This window comes from Artibeus jamaicensis, unplaced genomic scaffold (assembly GCF_021234435.1).
Source record: "Artibeus jamaicensis isolate MK-2021 breed Jamaican fruit bat unplaced genomic scaffold, CSHL_Jam_final contig_482, whole genome shotgun sequence".
Taxonomy (NCBI): Eukaryota; Metazoa; Chordata; class Mammalia; order Chiroptera; family Phyllostomidae; genus Artibeus; species Artibeus jamaicensis.
This window is the reverse complement of record NW_026521857.1, coordinates 7,317,750-7,336,638: the sequence shown is the minus strand read 5'-3', so window position 1 is coordinate 7,336,638 and position 18,889 is coordinate 7,317,750. Positions and strand designations below refer to the sequence as shown.

General features: G+C 40.0%; 1 protein-coding gene across 5 annotated transcripts in view; it reads right to left on the bottom strand.

Moving 5' to 3' along the window:
- The window catches only part of KDM1B (lysine demethylase 1B), a 53,541-nt gene extending 34,797 nt beyond the window's left edge, over window positions 1-18,744 (bottom strand). The window contains exons 1-7 of one of the 5 annotated variants that reach the window (XM_037158088.2): window positions 18,663-18,744; window positions 18,305-18,348; window positions 14,926-15,025; window positions 14,101-14,228; window positions 12,854-12,943; window positions 11,948-12,059; window positions 8,120-8,236 (exon numbers count right to left, since the gene is read on the bottom strand). In XM_037158088.2, coding sequence (XP_037013983.2) covers window positions 8,120-8,236; window positions 11,948-12,059; window positions 12,854-12,943; window positions 14,101-14,228; window positions 14,926-15,012 — 534 coding nt within the window. In that variant the 5' untranslated portion in view covers window positions 15,013-15,025; window positions 18,305-18,348; window positions 18,663-18,744. Of the gene's footprint in view, window positions 1-8,119; window positions 8,237-11,947; window positions 12,060-12,853; window positions 12,944-14,100; window positions 14,229-14,925; window positions 15,026-17,769; window positions 18,018-18,038; window positions 18,273-18,304; window positions 18,349-18,528; window positions 18,614-18,662 lie in introns of those variants that run through there. The other 4 variants (XM_037158089.2, XM_037158092.2, XM_037158090.2 and 1 more) reach the window with 4 other exon arrangements.
- Between the last annotated feature and the right edge of the window lie 145 nt (window positions 18,745-18,889).

The following is an 18,889-nucleotide window of genomic DNA, read 5'->3' as shown; positions in this document are numbered from 1 at the left end:
AACCCACTCATCTTTTGGGCCCACCAAAGCTGTTTCCAGGGGCTTTTCAATTTCAACTGGCTTGTCTTGGCTCATGCTTCAAATTTTCCTAAGTTCTCTCAAACAAGCAGCATCTGGCCTCAGTGAGCCCAATATCCCTTGCTAAGTATACCGAGGACTGGCACTAGCAGCAGCTGACCTTGGTTCACAGGTTGGCCTGGCCTGGATGTCTCCAAGCCCAGCACAAGTAGCAGCCATCTGCAAATTACTTTGTAGCTTATGCCGGGTGGCACTGGACATAACACAGGCAATGGCTGACCTTGGCCTGTACCTCCTGAGAGGCTTCATAGCCAGCACACCAGTGCACAGTTTCAGAATATATTGGAGTACCACCACCTAACACCTCCACAAGCAATACACTCAAAGGGTGGACTCAGCAGACACCAGAGCCCTGCTAAAGTAAGTCCTACTCTATGGAGTGGGCTCCTTGCACAGCTGATATTCCACCGTGGTTGTAGGTTGGTGGTCAATGGTCACAATCAGTCCTTGCAGCTAATCTACCTGAGTAAATGCCCTCCCTTGACATGCCAATAGCAATCAAGGTTCAACTACAGAAAAAATTTACACAAGCCACATGGTATGTGCACTTTGAATACCCCGCTTAGATGTTAAGATAGGCTGTAACCACTGGAGCCTACAACGCCTACTACATTAGGCCACTCTACCAAGCATGGAAGATATAGCAGCTCTACCTAATGCAGAAAAATAAGCACAAGTAGGCAGCCAAAATGAGGAGACAAAGAAACATGTCCAAGTGAAAGAACAGAACAAAGCTCCAGAAAAAGAGCTTAACAAAGTGGAGACAAGTGATCTACTAGATGCTGAGTTCAAAACACTGGTCATAAGGATGCTCAAGAACTTACCATAAAAATGATCCAGTCAGAGATGAAGGATACACTAATTGATATAAAGAACAATTTATAGGGAATCAACAGTAGAGGGGATGAAGCCAAGACTCAAATCAGCAATTTCCATTATAAAGAAGGAAAAAACAATCAGAGCAGTAAGAAGTAAAAAGAATCCAAAAATGTGAGAATAGTGTAAGGAGCCTCTGGGACAACTTCAAGCGCGCCGACATTCACATCACAGGGGCCCTGGAAGGAGAGAGAGAGCCGGAAACTGGAAACCTGTTAGAAAAAAATGACGATGGAAAACTTCCCTAACTTGGTGAAAGAAATAAACATGCAAGTCTAGAAGCACAGAGAATCCCAAACAAGATGAACCCAAAGAGCCCACACCAAGGCATATCATAATTAAAAGGCCAAAGGTCAAGGACAAGGAGTATCTTAAAAGCAGCTAGAGAAAAGCAGCTACCTACCTACAAGGGAGCTCCCCTAAGACTGCCAGCTGATTTCTCAGAAGAAACTTGGCAGACTAGAAGGGATTGTCAAGAAATAGTCAAAATCATGAAAACAAAGGACCTACAACTAAGATTACTCTACCCAGCAAAGTTATCATTTAGAATTGAAGGGAAGATAAAGAGCTTCCCAGACAAAATGCTAAAGGAGTTCATACCACCAACATGTCATTATATGACATGTTAGGGTCTTCTTTAAGAAGATCAAAAATATGAACAATAAAATGGCAATAAATGCATATCTACCAACAATTGAATCTAAAAAAACAAAGTAAATGAACAGAGCACAACAGAAAAACAAACAGACTCACAGATACAGAGAATGCTTTGAAGCTTGCCAGATGGGAGAGGGGTGGGGGAATGGGCGAAACGGCTGAAGGGAGTAGGAAGTACAAGTCGGTTGTAACAGAAGAGCCACGGGGATGCAAAGTGCAGCACAGTGAATACGGTAGCCAAAGAACATGTGCGCGCAACCCATGAACATGGACAACGGTGTGGGGACTGCCTGAGGGAGGGGGAGGGCGCTGGGTACCAGGGGGCAAAGGGCAGAAAAAACAGGACAACGGTAACAGCATGTACAATATAATTAAAAAAAAAACAAAGTAATAACAACAAAAAGAAATTTCACTGAAATAGGTTGAATGAAAATGGCCCAAAGGCTAGTATCTATTAAAATAGTCTGCTATTTCTGGCTGCTCTTGGCTGAACTCTCCTTTTAAATATTGTAATGAAATGCCACTGAGTCTAGTTTTGACTTGAAAAGTAATCTGGGGCACAGGTGCTAGATAAGTTCGGTGCAGCCGTGACATTGTTTCCACTGGCTTCCCCTCTGCCACACAAGCTCGTGCACCTTCATTACACAAACCCCAATGCACATCAGTGCATTCGACCTGGAAAATGAATTACCCACCCCCTCAGCGTCAGCCCTTCCTATTGTTTTCTCTTCTCTCCCCCGGGGAGGTTTTCTACTCCCAAGATTGAGCTCAATCTTCAAATTGAGAGGTTTCAGAACAACACGTTAATTCCAGGGGCCCAGGCCTGGATCCGTGCTTTCCATCCCACACTCCCAAATTATCAACATCGGAAATGAAAACAAAGATATCACCACTGAGCTGACATTAAAAGGAGAATAAGGGAACTATGTAAACAACTTTAAGTTAAAAAATTTGACAATGTAGATGAAACAAGCAAATTTCTTAGAAAAAAAAAAGAACTCTCTAAAACTGGTAGACTAAACCAACTAAATTGCCATGTATCTGTTAAAGAAATTGAATTTGTAATTTTAAAACTTTCTACAAAGAAAACGCCCAGATGACTTCACCAGTGAATTATACCAAAATGAAGAAGAAATAATATCAACATTACTCACACTAACAAAATAGAGAAGGATATGCTTCTAAATTTGTTTTATGGAGCCAGCATAACTCAGACAGCAGAACCGATTAAGAACATTACAAGAACAGAAAATGACAGATAGTATCCATCATAAACACAGATGCAAAAATCCTTAACAAAGTATTAGCAAACCGAACTCAACAATTCATTAAAAGGATGATACATTAAAGACAAATTATATCTTTTTTCCAGGAATGCAACGTTATTTCAACATTCTAGAATTGCCACATTCACAGATGAAAGAAGAAATAAAACCACGTGACCATCGAAAAAGATGCCAGGAAAGTATGTGACAAAATCCAACATCCATTCATACTAAAAAGTTCCCCACAGGCTAGCAATTGAAAGGAACTTCTCCCATCTGGTAAAAGGCATCTGTGAAAAACTACAGCCAGCATTATACATGATGATAAAGACACTGGACACATTCCACCTATATCAGGAGCAAGGCAAGATGTCTGCTCTCCCGCTTCTTTCTACTCAACATGGTGCTGGTGGTCCTGACCAACGTAATCAGGCACAAGAAAGAAAGAGCAAAAAGACTGAAGTTTGTTTGTTTTTTAAAGAAAAAGTCTTTATTCACAGCTAATACAACTATAGAAAACACAAAGAAATCTACAAAAAAATCTATGAAATTTAGTAAGTTTAATAATTCAACAAAGCCTCTGGGTATAAAATCAACATATACAAAAAAATGGATTTCTGTATCATTGCAACAAACAACCCAAAAATGAGGTTAAAAATAAATTCTATTTACAATCACAGAAAAAAACCCAAATACCTAAAAATATATTTAACAAAACACATCCTCAGTGAAAATTAGAAAACACTGTTGAAAGAAATGAAAGACCCTGAAAAGATGGAGAGAGACACCATGCTCATGGGTCAGAACAGGCGCTGGGACACATTTTCTATAAGGAGCCAGAGAATAAGTATTAAGTTCCGTGATCAGCATGGTCTCTGTCGAAACCACTCCTCCACTGTAACATGAAAGTAGCCAGAGGTAATACATAATAAATGAGCATGGCTGTGTACCAACAAACCACTATTTTCAAAAACAGGTTGGGGGCCAGATTTGACCCACAGTTTTCTGACCCATGGATTAAAAGACAAAACTATAAGGATATCGATTCTTCTTAAAATTATCTATAGATTCAATGCATTACAAAAAAAATTCCAGTGGCTTTTTTGTAGATTTTGACAGGCTGTTATTTTATATAATAGTGTAAAATAGAATAGCCTAGAATAGCCAAGACCTAGAATAGCCAAGACAATCTTGAAAAACAAAAACACAGAGGCATTTGCACCACATGATTTTAAGACTTATTATGATACAATAATCAGGCCAGCAGAGAACCAGGGTAAGAATAAATAAAGAGCTCAGTGAAACAGAGTCCAGAAGTAGACCAACATAGATGGCCAACTGATTTTTGATAATGGAGACAAGATAATATAAAGGGGAAAGAAGTTTTGTCAACAAATAGTACTGGACAACTAAATATTTATATTTAAAAAATGGAATCTTGGCCCACATCTCACATCCAAACCAAAAATTAACACAAGATAGATTAGTGACCTCAATGTAAAAGCTAAAATTATAAAGCCCCTCAAAGAAAACATCTGAGACTCTCTGTATAAACTGAGCAGTCAAATATTTCTCAGAAAAGGCACAAAAAGTTCTAAGCATAAGAAAATTAATAAACTAGGCCTCAAATTAAAATACTTCTCATCAAAAGATATCAGGAAAATGAAAAGGTAAGACAAAAACTGGGGAAAAATTTCAAGATCATATCTCATATCCACATTACATAGCAACGCCTACAATACAAACTCAATTTTAAGAAAAGATTTGTACAGCTACTATTCCAAAGACGAGGTAGGAATGGCCAATGAGCATATGAAATGACATTCAACATCACTAGTCTTCAGGGAAATGAAAATTAAAACCACAATGACATACCAGTACATGCCCACTAGAATAGCTAAAATAAAAAAAAAATAAAAAGAGTACCATGACCAAATGTTGCAATGTGTTACAACTTTGTAAAACCATTTAGCAGTTTATGAAATGTAAATTTACCACATGACTTAGCAATTCTATGTATATACCCTTAAGAAATGAAACCGCAGATCCACAAAAAAAAACTTTCACAGAATATTCACTACAGTTTTATTCATGATAGTAAAAAATTTAAAACATCACAAAAGCCCTTTAAAAGGAAAATGGTTAAACAAATCATGGTATATCCATACAATGGAATACTACTCAGCAATAAAAAGCAAACACTACTGATCCATGCAATAACATGGACGAATCTCAAAAACAATTATACTCAGTGAAAGAAAATAAACACAAAAGAGTATATGTTGGCTGATTCCATTTTTATGAAGTTCAAGAACAATCAAACCTCTGTTTAGGGCACAGAAATCAGAAAGGAGTAGGGAAGGAAATAACTAGAATTTTTAGGGTGGTAGAAATGTGTATCGAGACTTTGGGTCAAGATGGTAGCATAGGTGAATACAGATCACCTCCTTGTACAGCCAGATCAAAGTTACAACTAAAATACAGAACAACCATTACTCAGAACCATCAGAAATCGAGCTGAATGCAACTCTGACAACTATGGAATTAAAGAAACAACATCCATCCAGACTGGTAGGAGGGGTGGAGATGCTCAACAGTATGGTCCCACAACCATGTGTGGTGGATAAAAATTCGGGAGGGATATCTTAGTAGTAAGGAGTCCCAGCCCCACACCAGGCCCTTCAGCCCAGGGTTCCAGTGCCAGGAAGGTAAGTCCCCATAACTTCCAGCAGCAAAAACCAGCGGGGATTGAGTCATCAGAAGAAACTTTTAGAGTCCCAAGAAGTTCCCTTAAAGAACCCACATGTGGACTTAATCAGACTCACTCAGTCTGAGCTCCAACACCAGGGTAGCAGCTTGAAAGGCACCAGTGGCATACAGGGAGGAAATGAAGTGTCTGACATCAAGGTGGGAACTGGGAGACAACTTTCTGCAAGACAGAAAGGCAGGCAGAGGCCATTGTCCCTTTTCTGAACCCACAGCCACAGAGCTGGCAGATGGGTATCATATCTGAGACTCCATCATCCTTGCTAACACTGTTTACCGCAGGCTGAAGTTTCCCTGAGACTCTATCTCAACTCATGACCCAACTCACTGGCTCACTCGGCTGTTAAAAGAGATTTTTCCATATGAATGGCTGGTCTCGGCTCATGCTTCACAACATCCTAAATCCTATCAAATGAGCAATAGCAAGCCTCAGTAAACTCCCATCCCACCTACCTCTAGCTCAGTGGCCCCAGGCCAGGTGCTAGCCGAAGCGAGCTTAGACTCATAGCTTGGCTTTGCCTGGGAATCCCAAGCTCAGTACAAGTAGCAACCATCTCAGATTGCTTTATAGCTTAGGCAGAGTGACCCCAGGTAGAACACAGGTGGGAGCTGACCTTGGCTTGAAACATCTAGGAAACCCCACAACCTGTGTACCCACTGTACAGAGACAGACCATGTTGGAGCACCACCACCCTACCTCCACAGAGCTGATCCTCCACAGAGGGTAGAGGTTAGTGGTCAGTGGTACTGCTAGTCCTTAGAGCTGAATGTCTTGGCTAAATCCCTCCCACTGAACGACTAACAGCAATGAAGGTTCAACTATAACAGGAAGGTATATTCAGCCCACATGAAGGGCTCAGCTTGAGTACCCAGCTTGGGTGATAGGGGAGGCTGTGCCACTGGACCCTACAGGACACCTACTACATTAAGCTTGGGTACCAAAACAGGGAGTCATAGCAGCTCTACCTAATACATAGAAACAAACACAATGAGGTTGCCCAAATGAAGAGACAAAGAAACATGGTCCAAATGAAAGAACAGATCAAAACTGAAGGAAAAGAACTAAATAAAATGGAGATAGCAATCTATCAGATGCAGAGTTCAAAACACTGGTTATAAGGATGCTTAAGGAACTTAGTGAGGAACTCAAAAGCATAAAAAAGATCCAGTCAGAAATGAAGGATATATTAATCAAAATGAAGAACAATCTACAAGGAAACAACAGCAGAATGGATTAAGCTGGGAATTAAATCAATGATTTGGAACATAAGGAAACAAAACAACCAATCAGAACAAAGAGGAGGGAAAAAATGCAAAAAAAAAAAAAAAAAAAGGACAGTGTAAGCAGCCTTGGGACAACTTCAAGTGGTCCAATGTTTGCATCATAGGAGTGCCAGGAGGAGGAGAGAAAGCAAGAAATTGAAACTCTACTTGAAAAAATAATGAAAGATAACATTTGTAATTTGGTGGAGGAAACAGACATGCCAGTCCAGGAAGCACAGAGAATCCCAAATGAGATGCAAACAGGCCCACTACAAGACACATCATAATTAAAATGCCAAAGGTGAAAGATAAAGAGAGAATCTTAAAAGCAGCAAGAGAAAAGCAGTTAGTTATCTACAGGGGATAACTAACTGTCAGCTGATTTCTCAAAAGAAACTTTGCAGGCTTGAAGAGATGGGTAAGAAATATTCAAAGTCATGAAAAGCAGGGACCTACAGCCAAGATTTTTCTACCCAGCAAAGCTATTATTTAAAATCGAAGGGCAGATAAAGTTTCCCAGGCAAGAGAAAACTAAAGGAGCTCATCATCACCAAATCATTATTATGTGAAATGTCAAAGGGATTATTTAAGACAAAAATCAAAAGTATTAACAATAAAATGGCAATCAATACATATCTTTCAACAACTGAATCTAAAAAAAACTAAGAAAACAAGAACAGAGACAGAATCACAGATATGGAGAGCATTTAGAGATAGATGCCAGATGGGAGGGGGTTGTGGTGGAATGAGTGAAGAAGTTAGGGGATTAGAAAGTACAAATAGGTAGTTACAGAATCGCCATGGGGATGTAAATCATAGTACAGGAAATGGAGTAGCCGAAGGACATATATCCGTGACCCATGGACATGAACAATGGTATAGGGATTTTCTGAGGGATTGGGGGTACTGGGTGAAAGGATTAAGGGGGAAAATTGGGACAACTGTAATAGCGTAATCAATAAATTATTATTTAAGAAAAAAGAAATGTGTATTTTTACTGGGTATTGGTTACACAATGTAGTCTTTTTCCAAAACTCAATGAAATACATTTCACGTCTGTGCGTATATTGTACTTCAATTTAAAAAAAAAATGCAATTTTCCATCTATTAAAAATACTACCATTCAATAAATGAGAAATACACACCATTATTATTTACTGACAACTAAAGTAACCTATCTTTTAATTCGAAAAAAGAACCAACAGAGATCATACCTTAGCAGCAATATTTGGTTTCATACCACAGCGGTAGGTCTTTGCTATCTGTGGAGAAAGCTGGATTTCCTTGGTGAGTTGCCTCCATTTTCTACACTCAGGTTTTGTACATTGAACCTAGATGGAAAGTAACATGTCAAGGTCAACCAGTTGACTATTCTTGAGCCTGTGTTTCTCTCTTCCACCACTTACTTTATAATCTTTGCCACACGATTTGACCATCCTTTTAGTGCTTCTAAGTACTTCTTCTCTCCCTTGCACGACCACCACCCATATAATCCACTCTGACCCAGTTGGCATAATTTCTGATTTAATAATAGCTCAGGCACCAGGAAGTACAAACAAGATCTGACCACTGTTGTTAGAAAGGCTTTCCAGCTCCAACCTAAAGAAATAGTCAGTTAAATTTAGTTACAATTAGTAATAAACTACACACACTAAATGTAATGCAGGTTCTGGAGAGAATCCTGGAACAGCAAAAAGACACTATTAAAAAAAACTGATGATATCCAAATAAAGTCTGTACTGTAGTTATTAGTACTGTACTAATGTTAATCTCTGAGTTTGACAAATTATCGTGGTGTTTTAGCTAACATTAGAATAACCTGGGTGAAGGATATGTGGGAACTTTCTGTATTATTCTTGCAACTCTTCTGTAAATTTACAATTATTCCAAAAAAGTTTATTTTTTAAGAAAGCATGCTTGATACCCATACGCAAAAGAATGAAGTTGGTCCTTTTTTTCACATATATCCAAAAATTAACTCGAAATGGACCAAACACTATATCATAAAAAATAAAATGATAGACACTTTAGAAAAAATAGGAGTCAATCTTCATGACCTCATATTTCACAATGGAGTGTTAGATATGACACCGGAAATACATGTGACAAAAGACAAAAATAGATAAATCGAACTGCAAAATAAAAAACTTTTGTGCATCAAAGGACACTATCAATAAAATGAAAAGACAACCTATAGAAGAAAATATTTATCTGTAAGGGTTTAGTACCTAGAATATATGTACCTATACAACTCAAAAACAAAAACAAAAAACCAATCCAACTTAAAAACAGGGAAAGACTAACAGATATTTCTCCAAAGAAGATACATAAATGGCCAATGGGTACAAGATGCACCAGTCATTAGGGAAATGCAAATCAAAGCCATAATGATATACCCTTTCAGGCCCACTAAGACAGCTAGATTTAAAAAAGGGGAGGGAGAAAATAAATTGGTGAGGACATAGAGAAATTTAAGCCTTTATACATTGCTGATAGGAATGAAAGATGCCACAGCTGTTGCTAAGGAAAACAGTTTGGTAGTCCCTCAAAAAGTTAAACATAGACTGTGACCCAACAATTTTATTTCTAGATACATAGTGAAAAGAATTGAAAACAGGTGCTCAAATAAATATCTGTACATAAATGTTCACAGAAGCACTATTTGCAATAACTAAAAGGTGGAAGCAACCCAACTGTCCATGATGACTGGACACATTAAATTTGGCAAATCCACATACTAGAAAATTATTTACCCATAAACAGGAATGAAGAACTAATATATGCTATGCCACAGATGAACCTCAGAAACCTTATGCTAAGAAGACAGTTATGAAAACTCACATACACAATTGGGATTTCCAGCTAAGATGGAGGCATAGGTAGACACGCTGTGCCTCCCTGCACAGCAGAAAGGAAAACAACAACAAATTTAAAAACAAAAAACAACCAGAACTGACACAAAATCAAACTGTATGGAAGTCCGACAACCAAGGAATTAAAGAAACATCCATCCAGACCCGTAGGAGGGGCTGAGACCAGCAGCTGGGACTGAGAGGACTCCTGGCAAGGCAGTGGCTGGAGGACCCAGTGAAGTGGTGGATTGTGGAGCGGGCAGCCCCACATTCATGTGCAGATAAACCTGGAAGAACACTGCGGGAGGGAAATAGACCACATAACCCGGGGCTCCAGCTTGGGGAAAATAAAGCCTCAAACCACTGATTAAAAACACCTGTGGGGGTTGAGGCTGCAAAGGGAGAGACTCCCAGCCTCACAGGAGAGTTTGTTGGAGAGACCTACAGGAGCCTAGAATGTACACAAGCCCACCCACACAGGAATCAGCACCAGAAGGTCCCACTTTGCTTGTGGGAAGTGGGGGAACTGACTGAAATCTGAATTATAGGGGTGCCAGAAGGGGAAGAGGAAGACCAAGAATTGAAAACTTATTTGAAAAAATAATGGAGAACTTCCCCAATTGGGCAAAGGAAACAGACTTCCAGAAAGTACAGGAAGCTCAGAGATTCCCAAAGAAGTTGGACCCAAGGAGGAACACACCAAGGCACATCATAATTACATTACCCAAGATTAAAAATAAGAAGAGAATCTTAGAAGCAGCAAGAGAAAAGAAGACAGTTACCTACAAAAAAGTTCCCATAAGACTGTCTGCTGATTTCTCAAGAGAGACCTTGCAGGCAAGAAGGGGCTGGAAAGACCTATTCCAAGTCATGAAAGACAAGCACCTACATCCAAGACTGTTCTATCTAGCAAAGCTTTCATTTAGAATGGAAGAGGGAGTGCTTCTCAGATAAGGTCAAGTTAAAGGAGTTCATCATCACCAAGCCCTTATTATATGAAATGTTAAAAGGATTTATCTAAGAAAAAGACAAAAAATATGAACAGTAAAATGCCAGCATACTCACAGTTATTAACAACCACACTTAAAACAAAAACAAAAACAAAAGCAAAGTAAGCAAACAACTAGAACAGGAGCAGAACCACAGAAATGGAGATCACATGGAGGGTTAGCAACAGGGGAGTTGGAGGGGGAGAGAGGGGGAAAACGTACAGAGAATAAGTAGAATAAATGGTAGGTAGAAAATAGGGGGAGGTTAAGAGTAGTATAGGAAATGGAGAAGCCAAAGAACTTATATGTATGACCCATGAACATGAACTAAAGGCGGGGAAATGTGGATGGAAGGGGGTGTACAGGGTGGAGGGGACAAAGGGGAGGAGACAGCACAACTGTAATAGCATAATCAATAAAATATATTTAAAAAAATAAAATAAAAAATACAACTGGCCAATAAAAAAGAAGTCACATACTTCATGATTCTTTTACATAAAACATCTGAAATACATAAATTCATGAAGACAGAAATCAGATTAATGGTTGCCAGGAACTAGGGGGAGAAAAAAATGAGAGGTGACTGCATAATGGGCACAGGATCACTCCGTGTGATGACGATGCTCTGGAATTAGATAGAGGTGGTGGTCACACAACACTGTCGATGTGCTAAGTGCCACTGAATTGCGTATTTTAAAGCGAAAATTTTATATCAGGTAAGTTTCACTTCAATAAAAATTTTTACGTATGCAAGAGAAGCTCAAATTTAGCAAATCATCTATTAAATGCAAGGATATTTATCTAATATTTGCAACACAATTTATTTTCAAAGAATGGCTAAATAAAAAATAATATAAGGTTAAATAAAAAAGCTAAATGTTTAACAAAAATTACAGTCTAAGTATAATGCTAAACCTTATTAGGATTTGTATATGAAGCAAAAAATTGTGTTTACAGATACACTTAAAAAATGAACAGAAGAAAAGAAGAATGATATGGAAGCTCAGCAACGGTTATCACTGGCTGGCGATAAGTCTTTAGTTTCTTCTTTAACTATGTCTGAATTTCCTACAGAAATAAAAAATGTGATTTGCTTTAAGAGACATAGAACAATACATGGAATAAAAGAAAAATTTCCCCCAAATCGGTACTTTCATCCATTCTTCTTGCCTTACAGAAAAGAAAGCATTATCCTTTTTACCCAGTAGGGGAGCTGCTGGTCGGCCATGAAAGCTTTGGGACTCGGTTCAGTTTTTCCATTGCTAGTCCATATTTTTTTCCAAGTAATATATTTGTCATATCCATCTTTATGGCTGAAAAAGATAAAATATATCAAGCTATAAGTTAATTGGGTTTTGAAAAAGGTGACAGGCTAGAAAATTTTATATAAAAGGATTTGACTAGCCGTATCATAAGGAGGAGGAAGTTACCATGATACCCATAAACAAGGCTGTCAGGAAGGGTGCATCCCTACCAGTTCTTTTCTCAATCCTCACCCGAGGATATGAGTTTTATTGATTTTAGATAGGTAGGGGGGAGGGGGCTGGGGGAGAGAGAAATATTAAGGGGAGAGAGAAACATCGATCAGTTGCCTCCTGTACGCGCCCCAATTGGTGATCAAACCCGCAACCTAGGTGTATGTTCTGACCAGGAATCAAATACACATCATTTTGGCGTAGCTGCAATCAATGGAGCCACCTGGCCAGGGCTTTTTATCAGTTTTAATATCCAAAACTGTTAGGAAGGGAGAGCTGCTATCAGTTCAAGCTCCTTCCAGTTGTCAGCATCTTCCCCCAAATCTTGGCATTCATCCCCCTGTGTACTGTCACAGAACAGTAAAGCAGCTCCTAGAGTTTTCAGAGCTTGCAACTAAAGAGAATAACTGTCTCATAGTAGATGTTTCTGAACCTTGACTGCACACTTATAAGCATGCACACACCCGAACTGCAGCCTGAAGGTCTGGCACAGTTGTAGCTGACACAGGCGCAGCCGCAGCAGTGGCACAGTTCAGTAAGTCTGTGGGCTCAGCCTCAGCCATCCGGCCCCGTCCACGGCCCCCACCCCGGCACCCTCCAGTAGGAAAACCTCCAGCAGTTAGAGAACAGACCTTCTGTAGTAATGGTCAAAGCATTCGTTACAGAAATGCTCCCCACAGGAGAGGTGATACCAACGGGAGGTGTAGCCATTCTTGGCGCATCTGAAAACAGCAAAAACATGCAGCTTTGGTCATGAATAACATGTCTTCTCACTTTTTTTTTCGGTTTGACTCCTTTATTTTACCAAAAATAACAACAATAAAGTCTTCCCTCTGTTTCACAAAGATAAATGTCCCCCCTTCCCTCCCTATTCCCTTCATTAAAAAACAAAACAAAAAACACGTGTTGAGACCTCCTGTGAGCCCGTGTTGCATTCTCTCCACTTAGAATCCTAACAACCAGAAGCTAACAACAGACAGGGCAAGTGGCATGGATGACAGGTGACAGCACGCCGTAAGGACCCAGGGACTTAGACCAGGGGACCTCACCTAGCTGGTTGCACATCAAAGGGTGTGAGGGTAGGAGTTTTATCAAGATTCCCTCGGGCCATGAGAGGGTATCTAACGACATGATAAGGGGTGTCACTGTGCTTGCTGGAGGATGCACGTGGGTGGAGGAGAGAAGTGTGGTCCTCCTAACGACATCTGGCCCAATACTGAACAGTAAATGAATCTGGCCAGCTGGAATCTGACCAATTAGCAGGCAATCTGGCAAATATAAGCTGTCAAACAGCCAATAATGTAGGAAAAGAATGAACTCTAATGCCACGATGAACACTAACACCACTATTCTTCATGATTAAAAAAAAAAAATGGGACCCCTGTTCCAGGTTTTACTTAATCTTAACCCTTCACTGAAGATTTTTCTCTGGAAGTAAAAGGTCACACTTGTGTCATCCCCATAGAAATGGGAAGTGCACTTAGCCTCTTAGTCTCAGTGAGACCTGTTTCTGTCTACTGGAAGAGGAGGTAAGTTACACGAGGGAGAAAAGCCTAAGGAAAGTAACTATCTGCTGGCCCACAGGGCGCTCCACGGTCCCCTCTGCCGTGTCCCCACACTATCCTACACTCAACACCCAAGGGAAGTGGGATCTGAGGATGCTGACGGGGCACTGTGCAGAGCTGATACGACTATGTCCACCAAGAGCAGCATATAGGAGGGTGTGGTGTGTACAGAATGTACAGGCGATGTCTCTATTATTAGATGACTTACAGTATCTACAGCTATCTTTAGTAAAACTATCTTTGAGGATGATGTTCCCACAAAGAACACTCTCACAGGCAGGAATGGGAGGCCAAGATATGTCATCTAAACAGACCTTTCAGAAGTACTTGCAAAGCACACGGGACACGTTGCTGTACAGCCTGCCTTTTCGCATTTCCTGTACTTCTTCTCTGACCCACCGTCTTCATCCTCATCTGTCATCTCCGTTGCTTTTTTCTTTGCCTGAGGAAGAACCAGCTGAGGTTAAGATTTCACCAGAATGGCCAAGGGTAATATGGGAGGTTTACTACTAAAATGACTTCAGTGCTGGGAAAACTTCTAAATGTGAAAATCAACAACACCCTGACAGTAGGTTAGGGGCTGATAATACAGCAATTTCTTTGAAACTGTACTGTGCAAATATCAGCACTTTAAAGAGAACTAAAATGCATCAAGACATTATCCTCTCAGTATTGCATATTTTTAAAAACCTAGAAAAACTCTAGAAAAAGAATTACATCATTTAAGATGTTTCTTTAGGAGGAAAAAAAAACCCTACAAAAGAGATGACAGTAAGTAACCCATCAAAAGCACTCAGCCAGCTACAAGCTGACATCAAATTCCTACGAGTGACAGCAAGCCAAGCATGATCTGGCCCCAGCTCACATCCTGGAGGCAACCACACAGCTGCAATTCTCTGAACACCCCGTGTTGATTCACACCCTAGGTCTTGGCAATTCCCTCTGCCAGCAAGCTTTTGTCTACATTCTATCTTTTTATCACCCTGGACTGTAATTGTTCCAAGGTTACTTTCTCTACTAGACTACAAGTTCCTTGAGGACCAGAATGATACTTTTTTTTAACTTCTAATTCTTCAGTCCCAATCAGAGTAATGCTATGTGCTCAAAACAGGTGCACAGAATGAACAAAAGAGTAATACCTGCCTACCGGAACTCCTCAAAGGAAGGCTATCCGGAGAATGATCAAAAGATGCTTTTTTCTTTGTTCTTGCCCGTGGGGTTGCCATTGTGTCAGATAACCTGCAAAAAATATATAAATAATCAAACCATTAAATATTAACACTTGCTAATACTGTCAACATTCTGAAGCAAAGTTATCATGTAGAACTAGGTAAAATATATTCTCTGCATTTAGACTGCCAGCGTGTGAAACTATTGCCTTCAAGTTACTTAATATCTTTAAGACCTCAGTCTTCTCATGTATAAAAAGAGCGTGGCAAGACTTTACCATTGTATCATAGGATCGGTGTGAGCATTAAGTAAAACAGCCTATTTGAAGTACCAGGCCTGGCATATTTTAAGTACACAATAAATGTTACCCATTAGTAGTATGTACATTTAAAAATATGAAATTGAGAAAAATACCACACAAGTGACCAATAAACAAATCACACTATTTGTAAAATTCAATGGGTAAAAACACTCCATTTTTGTGTTTCTCTCCATCTTACTGTCTTCTTAGCAGTTCCTGAATTTTGATCTCTTATCATACCTTAAAAAGAAAACTCACTCTTTCTTAGTAAAACCCAACAAACAAACTTCAGGCACACTATCTAGTCACTACTGAATCTAGGAATCTGGGTTAGTTACTATATCTTCTACTGAAAAAATTTTGTAAGTTCTCAAACTAGTCTAATAACAGCATAATTAAACAAAGACATTAAGAACCAAAAGTCTATGAAAAAAATACATAGTAACCATGAAAAATTGAGTTATCAAATTAGTATTTTATTTTAGTTAGATAAGGAATAAAAAATGCTTAGCAAAAGTACTCAATAATATATGGCTTCTACAATTATCACACATCTCCCGTCCCTGATCCATTATATTTACTACATACATTCACATAAAATAGCACACAAATAAACAGGACATACCTATAGATAATGAATTTGAAGTAAAAAAGTGTTATCATAAGACACAAATTCCACATACTGGCATATCTCAGAGATGTGCTGGGTTAGGTATCTCCTAACCCATGTAATGGAGTGACTGTGACCACCTTAATGGAGTGAATATGGCAATGAAGTGAGTTGTAATCTTTTCCTGGTGAGGGTCTTGACTTCAATTGGCAAAAAAGTTGCAACACCTGTGAAGGTGAGGCATGCCTGTATGTGATCTTAATCTTGAAGAAAAGCTTTGAGAGGTTTGTTATCCTATTGTTTCCCATCTGTGAGTTCCATTAACACCCCTAACAGCACTTTTAACGGATTAACATGTGTGAAAACTTTCAGGTTTTTAGCCACACTGACTTTGAGAAATCTAGACACCAAGGTTGTGGATGATGTTCCCTTAGCACACTCTTCAATTTCTTAAAACCATTATGTTAGTTGTGAACACATAAACTCTCTATATGTTTTGAAATGTATTATAGTTCTTTAAGGATTAAATAATTTGTCATTTAGTTTTATGGCACTCCAAATACAGATGGATAAAACACTATTAATGTTAAAAGTACTACTGCTTATCACTAATTGTTAAACACAAAGAAGGCTTTCTGGATTATATTTATATTTTCGAAAGACTGTCCAATCTAACAAATCCCTTTATACAAAACATAGCCAACATTATTCACAAGTGAACCACAAATAAGACATATAAATACAAATCTGTAAATGTATAGTATATATCAATATTGCAGCAAAAATATTTGAGTCTAAAGTGGGGTTTAGGAACATAATATAATCAGCCTAGGTTCATGCAACATTTCACCCTAAAAATGCAAGCATTTTATAAAAAAAAAAAAGCATAATTTCCAGAAATTTCATCAAACATTTGTGTCTAACTGTATACTGGAAAATATGTGTTTAATTGCAATAAAGAATGATGTAAATCAAGAAATGGTTAAGAGAAAATGAATATATTAGCTATAAAAGCCATTATTAATCTGTGTTGTCAGGGAAAAAATATGATTGAGGATTTTTAGGGTAGTACATTTTCACTTTTAATAATATGATTAACAGTTATGTACCCTCATCCTTTTTTGAGACTTGCTGTTAATTTCTGTATTTTCACTGTTGCTGAGTTCTTGGGGCTTAAAATGGGGGGAAATTTTAAGTTAAAGGACAATCGATTTTGTGCTTTTAAATATAATTTCAGAAATAATGATCAAAAGTATCTTTAAAACCAATAAATATACTGAAAATGCTTTCCTACCTGGTTCTTCAAATTAATAAGCACATTTCATTTAAATATAATCAATCTGTTTTATTCAATATAGTTTTATAAGCATATCTCCCTAATTTTAAATTTATAGTTTTTCTTTTCTTTTAATGTGACAAAAGAAAAATGCTGGTCTTGGGTGGGTAAATACGTAAGTGGATGTATCAGTGCCTAGATTTCTATTTTAATAATTCCCATGGTATTTCTGAAGTGGCTTATTCAATAAGATTTTTTAAAAACACAGTGTTCAGAAACATGATACAATGACTCCAGGTTGGAATAAAAATTTATAGTGACACCAACATTTATAAGGCAAACTACTAGAAATTTCTTCAGACAACAGAAACAGGAATTTCCCTTTGGGCCACTTAAAATAAGGAAGGACTAGCACCTTACTGCACCTACACTAATTAAATTTTCCAAAATATGGACCCCTGTATGGTCAACTGCCTGAATGCTTTGTTGATTACTTTCCCTACCAGAAAGACTATTAATTATTGATGGTCATTTTCTCATGTATGTCCTTAAAAAACCTTCTCTCCTACTCGCCTTTCTTCTACAAAAATACATTAAAACCAGACAAACAAACAAAATGCAAAAACCTGGGGCTGTGCGTGAATATGAAGTGAAGGCTCTCCCACAAGGACCGGTCTGCGGAGTCGTGCGCGCTCTCCCAAGAGAAGGCTGGGCCCCGATCTGGCTAGGTTCCGTACCACCGAACCCCAACTTTCTACAGCTGGGCCTTCCTCTTCCTTCCTGTTTTCACCTGCCAGCTGCCAGGCTGTTTTTGACTAACAGCTACCGTAACCCGGCCGCCCGCTCCGGGTTCCCAGTCCCGGAGGAGTTACCCCAGCAACCTGGCCATGCCTACCGTGCTTCAAAGCATTACTACGACACCTGCAAGGCTGTACGAGCTCCTCACCGCCGCACTCCCTGCTAAGCAGAACAAGCGAGGGAGTTTCTACTCCGGACTGTGGGTTTTCCCCCACGCAGCACACATTCCCCAGGTGCCTGGGTTCTATCAGTCCCCAGAAGGGAGCACCAACGTTCCCTGTGCCAGCTGCAGCCGCCTCGCTTTCCGAAAAGCTTTCCTGTCTCTGCTCCGAAGCCAGAGAAGCAACAGCCTCCGGTGCTCACCTGAGCGCTGAAAAGGTGTAAGCAGTCGCGGGGAGAAGGCAGCACTGTACAGAAAGGAAATATTGTAGGGGGTTAGGAGAGACCCGCAACACGAAGACGAATCGGGGAACCCCGTCGCTGCAACACCCCAGCCCGGGAATTTCTCTTCCTTAGACGGGGATCCCACCCAGCAGCTCGCTTCCAAATCGGAGACAGAGGTATCAGTCCCTAGGGCATTCGTTCACCTCCCAAAGGGGCTAGGGGCACAGCACAGGGCAAGAAGGAGGGTCTGCACCCCTGCGAAGCTGCTTTGTGCCAAGCTGTCACCCGAAATCCGCCGCAGCCCCTACAGTAGCCCCCGGAGCCGCGTGCGCCTCACCTCCGAGCGCGTGAGAGACCGTGCGCGCCGCCCCCGGCCGCGGGCACCTCTCCAGAGCCGCGCGCCGCGCGCACAGGACTGCAGGATCCGCGCCGCGAACCGCAGTCCTCGCCCGGCCGCCGCCGCCACCGCCGCCACCGCTTCCGCCCCTGTGACGGCGTGACCCGGAGTGGGAGGAGCCGGCGGGAGCCGGGTGGAGTAGGGTCCCCGCCTTCTCCTTCGCCGCT